We start from the raw sequence: 17,758 nt of genomic DNA on the forward strand, positions 1-17,758 counted from the left end.
GACCTCATTTGGCTCTTAGTAACCTTAACAGTTCATGTATTTGCTTTTCTAATGAGGATCCCCAGCAGGCCTTGTAATTCCAGGCTGCTGCATGTCCCAATTTAAGCAGTGTAGAAATTATTTACATTTTTGCCTGTGGCTGTTATTAATCGGTTAGGTCTGGATATCCCACAGGTTTTCAATATTCTATCCTACCTGACAAATATTCTTGCACTATTTTTATTTATGGATATCTCATCACTGTAAAAACAGTCTCTACTGTTTTTATAGGGATACAGTTAAATTGCAGGTGGAGTGAACAAGTAGCCTGTGTAAGTGGATAAGCAATTGTCTCATTGGAAATCAATCTAATTGTTTACTTGTTTTATTCTCTAATTGGTTAGAAAATGAGAACAGATCTTTCAATGATGCTAGAAGAATTTATTGTATGAAGAATGTGTACTTTAGATGTTGAAGAAAAATAACATCTTAAGAAAAGTAAATGCTTAGATCTTACTGACAAGTGCAAAAATTACAGATAGTCATAAAATGAGCATGGAACAGCAGTAAACAATGGGAAACACAAGAACAAAATTTTGCAAGAAAACATTAATTATGTTAATGATCGTTAGATAAGGCAGTACAATAGTTCAATCAAAAATAGAATTCAAGACAAGCTTAAGGTGAGTACAATCATTATTCTCTAAAATTTTTATAGACACAGAAAAATAAGCAAATAATTTTTTAATAATATAGTTCTTTATCATTATAAAAATATTAATAAATATATAATTTCTTACTACACTAAATATATGAACAAGAAATAAACACTTTGTACACAATAAATTAATAACGAAAAATTAAATTTACAAAAGTTTTCAAACATTTTTGAAATATACAGAAACATTAATTGTAATGGAATATTATAAATTCATGTGGCTGACATCTTGCATATGTTCATTAGGAGGCTTTGTAAAGGCAGAAAATTTCTTGAAAGTTGGGATACTTGGGACTCTTGAGGACACACCCTAATGTAGCACACAGTTTAATGCATTAGCTTAATCTATTAAAATATTCTCTCCACACTACAGAAAGATACAGTTTCAAATTTAGTACACTGTGAAGCATGCCAAATTTGAAATAAGGCTTGAAAAAAAATTTGAAAATGGAAGTGAATAATATATCTAATATAAACAAGTAATGAAAATACCTGTGATAAGTGAATTATTATACAATCAATTACAAATTGGTTGTGTAATAATTGTATATGAAAAAAATTTGAAAATGCAAGTGAATAATATATCTAATATAAACAAGTAATGAAAATACCTGTGGTAAGAGTTACAGGTATTCACTAATATGGTGTTGAACAACCCTTTGCTTATAAAACAACTTGTATTCTACATGGAATAGAATCAAATAAATCCTGAACTGTACTAAGAGGAATGTTGGACCATTCTTTTGTGGAGGAAAGTTTCAAGCTTATTGAGTGATGAAGGTGGAGGAAATCTGCTTTTCACTCTCCTCTCCAAATATGCCCATATTGACTCAATAACATTTAAGTCTGATGCTTGTGCAGGTCATGGGAGATGCTTAGCCTCAGTTTTATGCTCCTCAAATTTTCTGATATAAAATCCCATTAAAAAACATAAGCTTTTGTTTGAGAACCCATTTACTTCTATGGCTGAAAACTACAATCCCAGATTGCAACTTGAAATTATTGATCTTCAAGCCTAAATATGATTCAAAAATAAGTATATAGAATGCAAAAATAAACTATCTGAACTCTACAAGGTTTTCCTCTAATAAAAGAAAATGCCACGAAAATGGCTACTTTATTCGGATCAACGAATGTTTGCAAGCAGATTTTTTTCACTCGTAAAATCAAATAAATATTTAAAAAGAAACAGAATAACAGATGAGCATTTTTTTTTTTTTTTTATAAAAACCCCAAACACGAGGTATTAGAACCTATAGTACAGTCCATGGGTTGGAGGTTGAGAAGACAAAAGAAGATATTTGTTGACATTAGACTTGAACTTCTGTACACTGTAATTTTCAGGAAATATGTATGAAGGAAGGTTGTTCCAGAAAACAGCAGTTGAGCAAATAAACGAGGAAGATGAAAAGTTGGTTCTGTGAGTTTGAAGTCGGACAGTAAATGGATGTTGGTTGGTGGCGGCACATTTTCAGACTGTTTTGAAAGAGAGAGCGCAAATTATAAAAGAAAATTCAGAAAAACAGTGCCTATGGAGTTATCTGTAGAAAAGGCATGCAGCAGAAACAGTACGTCTATGAGACAGAGAGTGGAAAGACTGTTAGAGATGAGTCATTAATTAACCTAACTGCCCTCTTCTGAATGGAATCTAGAAACCTGAGAGAGGTTTGGGGGGGCACCACCCCAGATGTCGGAACAATATTCCATGGTAGGGTGGATTTGCGATTTGTACAGAGTGAACAGTTGTTTGGAAGAAAAGTAACGCCGAGAGCGAAACAGAAAACCAAGTTTTTTAGATGCAAAGGAAGCATTATTTGTAATGTGCTTGTGCCAAGAGGAATTAGAAGCCAGGGTAATCCCCAAAAGAGATATATCATCTTGACTAGAAATCGGAGTGTCACCAAAGATAAACATAGCAGCAGAAGAATCCTTTTTGCGAGATTAGCATTAGCATTAGCATTAGTAGAGGCATATGATGCAAGAAGCAAGCTTATTCAGCATCAGCCAAAAAAAAAAAAAAAAAAAAAAAAAAAAACAAAAACCCTCTCCCATTTCACCCCTCCGTTCGTTCGAAATACCTGTCCAGTTGAGCTTTAAATTTGTTTAGGCTATCAACTTCAACAACAAGTGATGGAAGTCGGTTCCACCAACCAACCACCCGCTGGCCAAAGGCAAATTTCCGCACATCTATCCGACATCCGTCCTTCCTCAATTTGAATTTATGCCCTCTGAGGTGATTATTCTGAGAAAGATGAAGAATCCCATTGGCATTGAGCATGCTCAAACCATTCAAAGCCTTATACACCTCTATCAGATCACCTCGCCGGTGCCTAGTCTCCAGACTCTGTAATTTGCAAAACTTAAGCCTTTCTTCGTAAGAGCAACCCTTTGTTCCATTTACTAATCTTGTTGCCCTTCTCTGTACCCGTTCCAGCAGCTCTACATCCTTCTTGAAATGAGGCCTCCAGACCTGTATACAGTACTCAAGATGTGGCCTAACCATTGCCTTATACAAGGGAATAATCACCTCCTTATCCCTGCTAGAAAAATTCCTGTATATCATTGACAAGACACCATGAGCTACTCTTGCAGCTCGTCTGCACTGCTCAGAGAACTTCATATCTGCCTGCACAATTACCCCCAGGTCCTTTTCATTCTCCACCACTGTCAGTGTAGTACCGCAGAGTTGATACATTGCTCTGGGGTTACTGTTACCCATATGTAGTACTTTACATTTGTCAATGTTAAACTTCATTTGCCACCTCTCAGCCCATCTGTTCAACCTTTCCAGATCCTGTTGCAGCAGCATAGCGTCAGTAGTGTCCTTAACGACCGTGCCAACCTTTGTATCATCTGCAAACTTAGACATTAAACTTGATATCCCATCATCAATATCATTCATAAACACCGAAAACAACAATGGACCCAACACTGAACCTTGAGGAACTCCACTAATAACATTAGTCCACGTTGAGCAGTGTCCATTGATTACCACTCTCTGTCTTCTGCCACTCAACCATCCCCTTATCCATAGCAGCAATTTGCCTCCAATGCCACACTGCTCCAATTTGTGCAGCAGTCTTCCATGTGCAACAGTATCAAAAGCCTTTCTAAGATCCAAATATATAATATCAAAGTTATTCCCTGCATCCAGTTCTTTTGTGACTACATCATAGTATCCAATCAAATTGGTCAGGCAAGACCTGCCCTTAACAAAACCATGCTGCGTCTGAGCTATAACTGAATTCTTGTCTAGATGATCCTGCAGTGCTTCTTTAACCAGTGCCTCCATTAATTTACCTGGAACAGAAGTTACACTAACAGGTCTATAATTACTTGTGTCAGCCTTTGATCCTCCTTTGTGAATTGGGGTTACATTTGCACATCTCCAGTCTATGGGTACCTCCCCTGAGTCCAAAGAAGCTCTCATAATTATGGCTAGGGGTTTGCATACTTCCTTTGCTGCCTCCTTTAATATAACTGGATAGATCCCATCCACCCCAGGTGCCTTTTTTATGTTTATCCTCAACAATCTCTCCTCCACTTTCCTCTCAGTTATTACAAAATCATCCAGCTCACTGCCAATGTTTACTTTACCTACATCATTCTCCTTCCTGAATAACTCCTCATGTGTGAATGTAGATGCAAAATACTCGTTTAGTATATAAGACAGGACTGAATTTTAGAAGGACTGAAATCGACTAAGTTGTCTTTGCCCAACTGGAGAATTACCTGGAGATCGGCATTTAAGGAATTGATGGCGGATATTCGAGAAGTTGAAGCTGATTGAGCAGGGCAAAGTTTCTCAAACTGGAATGCAATGTACTATCATCAGCAAAACTATGGATAGGATTTCTGATCAATGAAAGAAGGTCATTAATATACAAGAGGAAAAGAATGGAGGGAAAGAACTGAACCTTGGGGGACACCAGCATTAGTAGTGAAGTTAGAAGACAGAGAGCCATCTATCATCACCCTCCGTGAGGAGTCAGAGAGAAAACTGGATAAACAATTACAAAAAACAGTTGGCAAACCATAAGATGGAAGTTTGTTTAGAAGACCTTTGTGCCAAACATGATCAAAAGTCTTTGAGATGTCAAGAGCAACTGCTTGTGTTTCACCAAACTTTTCCATTGAATTTGTCCATAAATGAGTAACATAAGCCAGAATATCATCAGTGGATCAACAGTGACGGAATCTATACTGGCAATCGTTGATCAGACGGAAGGTTTCTAGGTAGTTTAAGAGTTGATGGATAAGTGATTTCTCCATTACTTTAGAAAGAGTAGAAGTAATGGAGAAATCACTCTGGATGCGAGCGATTTGTCACCCTTTTTAGGAACTCGCTGAATATGAGCAAATTTCCAAGCAGAAGGAAAAATACCTTTGGAATAAGAAAGTGAATAAAGGTGGCATAGAACAGGAGTAAGTTCAGGAGCGCAGGTTTTGTGAACAAGTGGAGAAATACCATCAGGATCTGGAGCTCTATCGAGAAATACAATCAGGACATAATCTTCATTATGTATTGAGATTGGAGTCACAAATTTAAAACCAAATTTTGAACAATTACTTAAAAATATCCAGTCTCAATCATCTCATTAAATGTTAAGTTTTGTTTAGTAAATGTTATTGTGTATTGTACCTAATAAAATTTTCGAATATTTCAATTTTAGGTTTATCATTATATTTATTTATTCACCTTAATATTGAAAAGCAGTGATCCTTTTCATGTTGTAAATTTTCTAAAATGAGCATTTAAAAGCAAAAGTAAAGTTTTTTTTTTTTAAAACAAAAGTGAAGTACAGTATTTCAAAGAGAAACAAAAGTAAAGTATTTAAAAAAAAAAAACAGACAAAAATAAGTCTTATTTTAATAAAATCTAAAAAATAAATCACTGACATAGATTTGTTGCACATAAAAGTGCTGGGAATTTGCATTTTTTTATATATAGCTTGAAAAGAAAAAATGGTAACATGAAAATAGAAATTTCCTGAGTAACACGATATAGAACACATGACACAATTTTTTGTCGAATCACTCTGTGCGGCCCATGAAACAAATCTAACTTTGAATACGGGCCCCATACGGGAAAAGATTGGACACCACTAATCCACACGATGTGTTGAATGGTCCACCACCGGGAAAAATGAATAAAACCTGTAACAAGTGAGCATTTCTGTGGGATATGCATGAATCAAATGTGAGGGTAAAGTGTGCTTCAGTAATTGGATGGCAAAAATGCTGCTAATTTTCAATTCTTGTTTTTCAGCACGAGATAATTATTATGCACAAATAGGCCTAAGAAAATGCTTTGTTTTTATTTTTTTATGGCCAAACTTATTTAATAAAAAAAAAAAAAAAAAACAAACAATTAATGATGCCGACTGACTGGAAACAATATTGAGGAATTCATAAATTGGCATTCATGTAACTCGTATGAATTTTAAAATTAGAAAAAATATGGCTCTAGCATACTTTATCCAAGGGATGCTCCTACCAGAAGGTTAAGTTAACTTTTTTAAATTATTACTTAATTATTTTGGTATTATACTTACATGAGAAACTCCTTTGTGATCGGTCCAATAAGTAATAGCTTGCTCTCGATCCACTGGATGCTATTTATAAGTCATATATAATTAAAATTATTTTATATAATGATTTTTTGTAAAATAATAAGAGAAGTTTACCTCAATATAATACATAGAACACTTCCATATGATACTCTCCAGCAATTAAAACAAAAAAAATCGAAAATCTTACATAACAGTAAAAAATAATTAAAAATCAATCTAACACAATTAATAATAATTAAAAATCAAATGAACACAATTAAAAATCAATCTAACACAATTAAAAATTAAATAGATTAATTAAAACAAATATAACGAGGAAGGAAAATCAGTTTGCATTTTTTTTGTTATATTTCTTTTAATTAATTTATTTAATTTTTAGCATTAGTAGAGGCATATGATGCAGCATCAGCCAAAAAAAAAAAAAAAAGCGCTCCCATTTCACCCCTCCATTCGTTCCAAATACCTGTCCAGCCCAGCCTTAAATTTATTTACACTATCAACTTCCACAACAAAGGACGAAAGTCTGTTCCACCAACCAACTACCCGCTGGCTAAAAGCAAACTTCCGCACATCTATCCTACAACTGCCTTTCCTCAATTTGAATTTATGACCTTTCAGGTGATTATTCTGAGCAAGAGGAAGAATTGCATTAGATTGATTTTTAATTGTGTTCAAATGATTTTTAATTATTTTTACTGTTATGTAAGATTTTCGATTTTTTCATTTTAATTGCTGGAGAGCATCATACGGAAGTGTTCTACGTATTATATTGAGGTAAACTTCTTTATCATTTTACAAATATTGATATTAACGTAGAATGTATTGGGCATTACAGCTCTGGTTCATACTATCAAAATTTAATCAAAAATCAATACACATATATATTTGCTAATGTTTCAATATACACTGGTGTTCAAAGAAAGTGCATCACCTAAGAATTTCACATTTCTAACCCTTTTTCACAATGGTATGTTACATTAATGACTAGCATCACAAATAGAAATATAAACAAAAGATATTTATTAATTATTTTATTTTATTTTTTTTTTTGTCCTCTCCTTTTCCCATTATTATAAGGGGTCAGCATTTTTATTGTTTTGCCATGCAGTTTTTACGGTCGGATGCTCTTCCTGACACCAACCCTCACCCTTTATCCGGGCTGGGGATATGCGGTGGTCATTCTCTGACCTTCTGCATCCTCCATATTTGGTGGTCACGGGCTCGAACCCCAGTATAATCAAGAAGCATGTGCTACCCACCAGGCTACAGAGGCCCAAAAGATATTTATTAATAATTAAGGCAAAGCTAAATAATATTTGACAGGTGCTCTCAAAATATTCCAAAATGAACATCTGCAACCTTTATACAATAGTTTTGGTAAACACGACAATTATGGCTGAAATGTTATCCAGAAGCCCTCGATTTGCTTCAGTTTATCATTTTAAATGGAAAACAAAATGAAAAGTTCACCAGGTGCAAACTATTATTTAGTTGAACCGCCTCTGGCCTGATGGCAGTAGCACACCGTCGAGGCATTGACAAGATCAATTTCTGAAGATAATCAACTGATAGTTCGTGGTTCCAAACACGAACTATGGCTTCCTGAAGTCACAAAGGGTCTTTGGTTTCTTTCTGGCAACTGCAGATTCCACACGATGCCAACAGTTCTATAGGATTCAGGTCCAGGCTGTTTCCTGGCTAGCTAAGAGTCGTAATGGACTGTTCTTCCAACCATTTTTTCACCTGTAACAAATGTAAACACATTACTGTTGAACCTCTAATGCAGAAATGAAGCTAAAGTAACTATAGAAGTGCCTACTTACACTTTTCATCCAATGATGGAGCAGAGTCGTCCTGAAAGATGCAGTTACTTGGCAGGCTGAAATTATCTCTAATGGTTGGCAGCAATTTGCCTTCCAATATAGCCAGGTATCCATTGGCATTTACAGAACCTTTTATAAACTACAGGTGACCTACTCCGTGATATGAAGTGCACCCCCATATAATTTGGCTGGTAGGGAATTTCACTGTAGACACCATACAGTCTGAATGGTATTCTTCACCACATCTGCAGCAAATCGTTTGTGTCCCATCAGAGCCATGCAGATTGAATTTCTTCTCATCCGAGAAAAATAACTGACTTTTGCTGCTCAAGGGTCCATTTGACATGCTCCTTACACCAAATTAATCAGACTTTTTTTTGTTTTTTGTGTGAGGAGAGGCTTCTTCTTAGGATGAAGGGCTACAAGTTGGCACTAATGATATCAAGAGTAGGAGAACGGCAGAATTGCTTAACAAGTACAGGTCACTGTTGAAAAAAAGCCGTGAAATAGGGTTGAATTTGAAAGTGTCTGCAATTCTGCCCAGACACGATAGGAGGGAGTATATGAGCCTTGTCGATCAATTCGGCCCTGGAAAGATTGTGCAAGGCTCAAGGGGTAGAATTTTTTTCAGCCTGGACTATACTTGTTAACAGGAGAGACTGCTTCTACAGGGATGGGATACACTTAAATAGAAAGGGTGCAAGAATATTTGCTGATGCTATCGAGGCAGTGTTAGGTGGGTCGGAAAACTGCTAGCTTGGGGGGAGACAAAGACGAATAGATTAACAGTAGCCACTGGCAGAGGTGAAAGAGATTCTTGCACTGCTTCAATTGGAATGAGCAGAAGCCTGAAAAACAAGATGCAGGATATTTCAGAGACTGCTGGGAGTCATTGCGGTACAAGTAAACACATGGGTTGTGTTAGGGTAGCTAAGAATAGAAATAGGTGCATGTATACTTGCGTGTACACCAATGCTAGGAGTTTAGTAAATAAATTTGATGAATTTGAGGTATTGCTCAAAACATCAAAGGCAGATATTGTTGGGATATCAGAGACGTGGTGTCACACAGATATAAGGAATGCAGAACTGGAATTTGGGGAGTACAACGTCTACAGAAAGGAAAGACAGGATAGGAAGGGAGGAGGGATTATGCTATTAGTTAAGAAATGCATAAAATCCAAGGAAGTGAAGCCAGTGGACATCGCTGGACAGTGCAGTGTCGAGTCAGTTTGGTGTGACATAAGCATTGGGAGATCAAAATTGAGAGTTGGAGTGTGCTATAGGCCTAATGACTCTGATGAGTATAATAAGAAACTGTACAGGGAAATAGAGTGGGCCAATAAATCAGAGAGTCTTATAATGGGGGATTTTAATTTCCCAGATATTGTCTGGAATTTGGGGGCTGGTCACTCACACACTAGCAAGGCTTTTGTGGATTTATTGGATGATTGTTTTCTACATCAGCATGTTCGGGAAGCAACTAGAGGGAGGAATACTCTTGATTTGATTATCAGCAGTGATTCTTCATGCATTAAGAATCTGCAGATAAATGAACCACTAGGTGGCAGTGATCACAGTGTCCTGAAGTGGGATTTACTCAAAGAGGTAACTACCATTAGGGGTAAAGGGAAGGGTTATTGCTTTCGTAGAGGCGACTAAGATGGACTGAGACAGTACTAAAATTCTATACAGTTGGACCAACTGATGATGTTACCAACAGCAAATGCAAAATGGGAAGCATTCAAAGAACTTATCTTGGAAGCTACTAGGCTTTACATACCAACTAAGAAATATTGTTCAAGGTTTAGGCCTAAATGGATGTCAGATGAACTAATGAAACATATGGCAGAGAAAAAAACATGGATGGGATACATACAAATTAACACATGACACAGAAGCCTATGATAGATACAAGTTGATCTGTAACCAAGTTACAAAGGAGGTTAGGCAGGCAAAGGCAGATTAAGAGAAATCCTTGGCAAGGGATGCAAAGAAAAACAGCAAAGAGTTCTTTACTTATGTAAACTCTAGAAGGAAGGGGATGAATCAGATTGGTCCACTTGATATCGATGGGTCAACTGTTGATGATCCTGCTCAGGTAGCTAACAAACTAAATGAATATTTGCATCGACATTCACACATGAGGAGTTATTTAGCGAGGGGAATGCCAGAGTTCTATTCAACTCTAGCAGTAAGCTAGAGAATCTTGTAATAACTGAGAGTAAAGTGGAGGAGAAATTGTTGAAGATAAACACAAGAAAGGCACCCGGGGTGGATGGTATCTATTCAGTTATATTAAAGGAGGCAGCAGAGGAAGTAAGCAAACCCTTAGCCATAATTATGAGAGCTTCCTTGGACTCAGGGGAGGTACCCACAGACTGGAGATGTGCAAATGTGACCCTAATTCACAAAGGAGGATCAAAGGCTGATACAAGTAATTATAGGCCTGTGAGTTTAACTTCTGTTCCAGGAAAATTAATGGAGGCACTGGTTAAAGAAGCACTACAGGATCATTTAGACAAGACTTCAGTTATAACTCGGACACAGCATGGTTTTGTTAAGGGGAAGTCTTGCCTGACCAATTTGATTGGATACTATGATGCAGTCACAAAGGAACTGGATGCAGGGAATAACTTTGATATTATATACTTGGATCTTAGAAAGGCTTTTGATGCTGTTGCACATGGAAGACTGCTGCACAAATTGCAGCAGTGTGACATTGGAGGCAAATTGCTGCTGTGGATAAAGGGGGTGGCTGAGGGGGAGAAGACAGAGAGTGGTAATCAATGGACACTGCTCGTCATGGACTAATGTTATTAGTGGAGTCCCTCAGGGCTCAGTGTTGGATCCATTATTGTTTTCTGTATTTATAAATGATATTGATGATGGTATATCAAGCTTAATGTCAAAGTTTGCAGACGATACAAAGGTAGGCAGGGTTGTCAAGGACACTACTGACACTATGCTGCTGCAACAGGATCTGGAAAGGTTGAGCAGATGTGCTGTGATATGGCAATTGAAGTTTAACATTGACAAATGTAAAGTACTACACATGGGAAACAGCAACCCCAGAGCAACGTATCAACTCTGTGTTAGTACACTGACAGTGGTAGAGAATGAAAAAGACCTGGGGGTGGTTGTGCAGACAGATATGAAGTTCTCTGAGCAGTGCAGACGGGCTGCAAGAGTAGCTCATGGTGTCTTATCAATGATATACAGGAATTTTTCTTGCAGCGATAGGGAGGTGATTATTCCCTTGTATAAGGCAATGGTCAGGCCACACCTAGAGTACTGTATACAGGTCTGGAGGCCTCATTTCAAGAAGGATGTAGAGCTGTTGGAACGAGTACAGAGAAGGGCAACAAGATTAGTGAATGGAACAAAGGGGTGCTCTTACGAAGAAAGGCTTAAGTTTTGCAAATTACAGTGTCTGGAGACTAGGCACAAGTGAGGTGATCTGATAGAGGTGTATAAAGCATTGAATGGTTTGAGCATGCTCAATGCTGATGGGATTCTTCCTCTCGTTCAGAATAATCACCTGAGAGGGCATAAATTCAAATTGAGGAAAGACAGATGTAGGATAGACGTGCGGAAATTTGCCTTTAGCCAGCGAGTGGTGGTTGGTGGAACAGACTTCCATCCCTTGTCGTGGAAGTTGATAGCCTAAATAAGTTTAAGGCTCAGCTGGACAGGTATTTCGAACGGACAGAGGGGTAAGGTGGAAGTGGTTTTTTTTTTTTTTGGCTGATGCTGCATAAGCTTGCTTTCTTGCATCAAATGCCTCTACTAATGCTAATGCTAAAAAGTCCATTTTTGAAGAGGCATCTATTGACTGTTATTGCACTTGCTACCACTCCTGTATGTTCTCATTCTCTTTTCAGCTCAGATTAAGAAGCTTTATGGTTTTTAAAGGGTCAAAACGTGGTCCTGTTTTGGCGTAGAGACTCATTTGCGTCCGGTTCCTTTTTTCCTATCAGCAAAACCAGTATTCTTGAGTTTGGAAAGAAATCTTAGTCACTGTCGACTGATTACCAGACACACTATAAGCAATTGACGGGAAGAACATCATTCACACGTAAGGCAACAATAGCACTCTTTCTTCATGGCGTCTTTTTTTTTTTTTTTTTTTTTTTTTGTAGTTGTTGGCGCATCAGCTTCTGTGGCCATAATGTACCTCCCAAGGTTTTTGCAGTACTTTGATCCAAGCCCGAGGTGGGATTCGAACCCGCGACCTTTGGGTTGCCAAGCCGGCACTTTACCCACCCGGCTAGCCCGGTCGGCCTTCATGGCGTCAACTGCACATAGCTCGCCATCCTCACACAAGCAAGAATTGACTGCAACTCTTCCAGAGCGTGCTTATATAGCTGAAAGTAACAGCTGACGCAATATAATGTCATCACCTATGCACGTCAATCTTATCTGTGATATCTGTAAGAAATATTGCCATATACTTATGCTATTCAGACAACAATTACAATTTTAAGGGGTGATGCACTTTCTTTGAACACCAGTGTATATATAATGTTATAAATATATACATGCTTATAAATATACATATTTTTAAGATATACTTCAATACATATAATCTTAAAGACTGAAATAAAAGTGAATGAAATAAAATGATGAAATAAAAGTGATCAAATGGTAGAAAAATTGAAATAATTTATGGGAATGGCATACACTTAAATGGAAGAGGTGCAAGAATATATGCACCACTTTCATTTAAGTGTACCTCGCCTCTGTAAACACAGTCCCTCTGTCTATATAAGTGCATGTCACAATTATTAGATAATTGGATTACACGGACTAATAGAATAATGGCAAAAACAAGCTCTTATGGTGCTTCTATTGGGACATGTAGCAACCTGGAAAGCAAAATATACGGGATTACAATGTTGCATGGCGATCCTCATGGAACAAGCAAATATATGGAATGTATTACTGTATGGATTACTAAGAACAAAAAAACTACCATTTTATGCTAATGGTAGGAGCATAGTAAATAAATTTGATAAATTTGAAGTACTGGTTAAGTCAACAAATGTGGAAATTGCAAATATATAAAAAAATGTGGTGAATCACTCAGACATGTATGATGAAGAATTTGAATAGAGTGAGTACAAAGTGTACAGAAGGTACAGACAGGACAAAAGGGAAGCTCATATTCTTAGTAGGTATTAGTATTCGTATTAACAAATGATGCAATGGAGCAAGCTTATGGAGCATCAGCCAAAAAATAATAATAATAATAAATAAATATATAAACAAAAAAAAAAACACTTTGTGTGCAAGTCAGAGAAAGAGTAAGAATGCCATCAACATTTAACTTACTCAATCCATTCAAAGCCTTAAACACCTTAATCAGATCTTGATACATGTACCTAGTTTCGAGATGCTGCAATTTGTAGAGATGAAATCTTTCTTGGTAAGAGTACCCTTCTGTTCCCCTCACTAATCTTGTTGCTCTTTTCTGCACTCATTCCAACAGATCTGCATTCTTCCTAAAATGAGGTTTCCAGCCCAGTATACTTAAGATGTGGCTTTAACATTGCCTTACACAGAATAATTATCTCTTTATACCTTCTGGCAAAATTCCTGAATATCAATAACAAAACCCCATGAACCATCAGCTTACCTGCAATGTTTAGAGAACTTCATCTCTGACTGCAAAATTATCCTATATCTTTTTCATTCTCTACTACCCTGAGTGTGGTAACATACACAATTGGTATATTATTCTGGGATTATCACTTGCTACCTATATATAATATCATACTTAAAGCTTAACTGCCACTTCTCAGCCCACCTACCTAATTTCTATAGGTTTTGATGCAGCAAGACACTTGATTCTCATCACTAACACATCCTGCCAAACTTCATTTCATCTGAAAACTTAGAGGGTAAGCCTGATATCTCTTTATCATCACCATTAAAAACAGTTAAGAGACTTAGCACCAGACCTGAGGGACTCCACTAATAACATTAGTCCAAGAAGAGCAGTGTCCATTTATAAGTGCTTCTACCACTCCATCATCCCTTTATTAAACACAGTGTAACAAAATTAAACACTATTATACCATGAAGAACTGCTGCAAACTGCAACAAATAATGATAAACATTTGCTAGCTGTAACCTATATACAAGAACAAAAAAACCAAATTACCACTACACAATGAAAAAAATAATAATAAATAAAAAAAAAACTAATGTTCACAAGTGCCTACACTCACCCAGAGAAGCACAGCAGTACATATGCTCATATAACCCCAGGGGCTCACATCTAGTGAGTATGGGCTTGGCACACTCAGGATCCTGAGCTGGATATCATTCTTCTCTTTCTTGGTGGTAGTAGTAGTAGTAGTAGTAGTAGTAGCAGTAGCAGTGGCACATGATGCAAGAAAGCAAGTGTAGGAGCTTATGCAGCATCAGCCAAAAAAAAAAAAAAATAAAATAAAAAAATAAAAAAAATCACATCATACCCTCCAATTGCCTGTCCAGTTCCTCCTTAGATTTATTTAACCTATCAACTTCCACAACGACAGATGGAAGTTTGTTCCAGCAATTAACCACCCGCTGGCTAAAGGCAAATTTACGCACATCTATTCTACATCTGTCCTTTCTTAATTTGAACTTATGTCCCCGTAGGTTGGTAATCTGAACAAGTGGAAGGATCCCATCAGAATTCAGCGTGCTCAACCCATTCAAGGCCTTATAGACCTCAATCAGATCACCGCGCAGGTGCCTAGTCTCCAGCCACTGCAATTTGCAGAACTTAAGCCTCTCTCGGTAAGAGAATCCCTTCATTCCCCTCACCAATCGTGTTGCTCTTCTCTGTACACGCTCAAGCAAATCTACATCCTTCCTAAAATGAGGCCTCCAGACCTGTACGCAGTACTCAAGGCGTGGCCTGACCATTGCCTTATACAGAGGGACAATCACCTCCTTTTCCCTGCTAGCAAAATTCCTATATATCATTGACAAAACCCCATGACCCGCCCTAGCAGCCTGTCTACATTGCTCAGAAAACTTCATATCTGACTGCACAATTACTCCCAGGTCTTTTTCATTTTCTACCACCTTAAGTGTAGTACCACACAGTTGGTACGTTTCTCTGGGGTTACTTCTACCCATATGCAGTACTTTGCATTTGTCAAGGTTGAACTTCAGTTGCCACTTCTTAGCCCATCTGCCCAAATTATCTAGATCCTGTTGCAGTAGCACACTGCCATTACTGTCATTAACAACCCTGCCAACCTTTGTGTCATCTGCAAACTTCGACATTAAGCCTGATATACCTTCATCAATATCATTGATAAATACACAAAACAACAGTGGACCCAACACCGAACCCTGTGGGACTCCACTAATAACATTAGTCCACGAAGAGCAGCACCCATTGATTACCACCCTCTGTCTTCTCCCACTTAACCATCCTTTTATCCATTGTAGCAACTTACCCTTAATACCATTCTGCTCCAATTTGTACAGTAGTCTTCCATGCGCAACAGTGTCAAAAGCTTTCCTGAAATCCAAGTATATGATATCAAAATTATTTTTTGCATCCAGTTCCTTTGTGACCACATCATAATAACCAATCAAATTTGTCAGAGAAGACTTTCCCTTAACAAACCCATGCTGTGTTTGAATTATTGCTGCAGTCTTGTCTAGATGATCCTGCAATGCATCTTTAACCAGCGACTCCATTATTTTACCCGGAACAGAAGTTAAACGAACTGGTCTGTAATTATTCATGTCACCCTTCGATCCACCTTTGTGAATTGGGGACACATTTGCACATCTCCAGTCCGTGGGAACCTCCCCTGAGTCCAAGGATGCTCTCATAATTATGGCTAAGGGTTTGCTTAGTTGCTTTGCTGCCTCCTTTAATATAACTGGATAGATCCCATCCACCCCAGGTGCCTTTCTTATGTTTAACTTCAACAATTTCTCCTCCACTTTGCTCTCAGTTATTACAAAATCATTAAGCACACTGCTACAATTTGATAACCTTCTTCCATTTACAAATTGTAATAATTCCTCACGTGTGAATGTAGATGCAAAATACTCATTCAGTTTGTTTGCTATCTGAGCAGGATCATCAACAGTCGAACCATCGATGTCAAGTGGACCAATCATATTCATCTCCTTCCTTTTAGAGTTTATATAAGTAAAGAAATCCTTGCTGTTTTTCTTAGAATCTTTTGCCAAAGATTTCTCGTAATCCGCCTTCGCCTGCCGAACCTCCTTTGTGACCTGATTACAGACTAGCTTATATCTGCCACAGGCTTCTGCGTCACCTGATAATTTATATGCATCCCATGCATTTTTCTTCTCTGTCACGAGTCTCATTAGTTCATTTGATAACCATTTAGGCCTAAACCTTGAATGATATTTCTTAATCGGTATATAAAGTCTAGTAGCTTCCACGATTAATTCTTTGAATGCTTCCCACTTAGAATTTACTGTTTGTAACATCGTCAGTTGATCCCACTGTACAGAATTTAAAAACTGTCTGAGACCACTGTCTCAGAAACCTTTCCTTTACCCCTGACGGTAGTTACCTCTTTGAGTAAATCCCACTTCAGCACACTGTGATCACTGCCACCTAGTGGTTCCTTTATCTGCAAATTCTTAATACACGAATGATCACTGCTGATAACCAGATCAAGAGTGTTACTTTCTCTGGTTGCCTCTCGAACATGCTGCTGCAGAAAACAATCATCCAATAAATCCACAAAAGTCTGACTAGTGTGTGAGTGACCAACCCACAAGTTCCAGTCAATATCTGGGAAGTTAAAATCCCCCATTATAAGACATTCTGATTTACTGGCCCACTCTATTTCTCTGTACAACTGTTCATTGCACTCATTCAAGTCATTAGGCCTATAACACACTCCTACTCTTATTTTTCCTTTCGCAGTGCTTATCTCACACCAAACTGACTCAACAGAGCACTGTTCATCTTTATTAACTGGGTGCACTTCCTTTGATTTTATGTTTTTCTTAATTAACAGCATAACACCCCCTCCCTTTCTGTCCTGTCTATCCTTTCTGTACACATTGTACTCCCCAAATTCCAGTTCTGCATTCCTTATATCTTTGTGACACCACGTCTCTGCTATCCCAACAATATCCGCCTTTAATGTCTTGACCAACACTTCAAATTCATCAAATTTATTTACTATACTTCTAGCATTGGTATACATGCAAGCATACATGCTCCTATGCCTATTCCTTGTTACCCTAACACATCCCATATACCCAACTATTCCATGATGACTGCCATCCGTCCCTGAAACCCCCAACACCCCTCGCTCCAGGTCACTTCTTATTCTAATAGAAGTTGTGCAAGAATCACCTTCACCTCTGCCTGCGGTTACTGTTAAACTATTAGTCTTTGTATCCCCCCAAACTAGCAGTTTTCTGACCCACCTAACACTGCCTCGATAGCATCAGCAAATATTCTTGCACCCTTTCTATTTAAGTGTATCCCATCCCTGTAGAAGCAATCTCTCCTGTTAACAAGTACAGTCCAGGCTGAAAAAAATTCTACCCCTTGAGCCTTGCACAATCTTTCCAGGGCCGAATTGATCGACAAGGCTCTCATCATGTACTCCCTCCTATCGTGTCTGGGCAGAATTGCAGACACTTTCAAATTCAACC

The 17,758-nt window shown here is 37.8% G+C and overlaps 1 protein-coding gene across 3 annotated transcripts in view; it reads right to left on the bottom strand.

Moving 5' to 3' along the window:
- Positions 1-896: 896 nt before the first annotated feature.
- The window catches only part of LOC150090496 (uncharacterized), an 83,428-nt gene continuing 66,566 nt past the window's right edge, over positions 897-17,758 (bottom strand). For all 3 annotated transcript variants that reach the window (XM_090378484.1, XM_090378478.1, XM_090378474.1), the window contains exons 5-6: positions 6,253-6,312; positions 897-1,007 (exon numbers count right to left, since the gene is read on the bottom strand). In XM_090378484.1, the coding sequence (XP_090234610.1) occupies positions 903-1,007; positions 6,253-6,312 (165 nt within the window). In that variant the 3' untranslated portion in view covers positions 897-902. The remainder of the gene's footprint in view (positions 1,008-6,252; positions 6,313-17,758) is intronic.

The sequence above is a fragment of the Mastigoproctus giganteus genome, chromosome 1 (assembly GCF_048544385.1).
Source record: "Mastigoproctus giganteus isolate SK-2022 chromosome 1, ASM4854438v1, whole genome shotgun sequence".
Lineage (NCBI taxonomy): Eukaryota > Metazoa > Arthropoda > Arachnida > Uropygi > Thelyphonidae > Mastigoproctus > Mastigoproctus giganteus.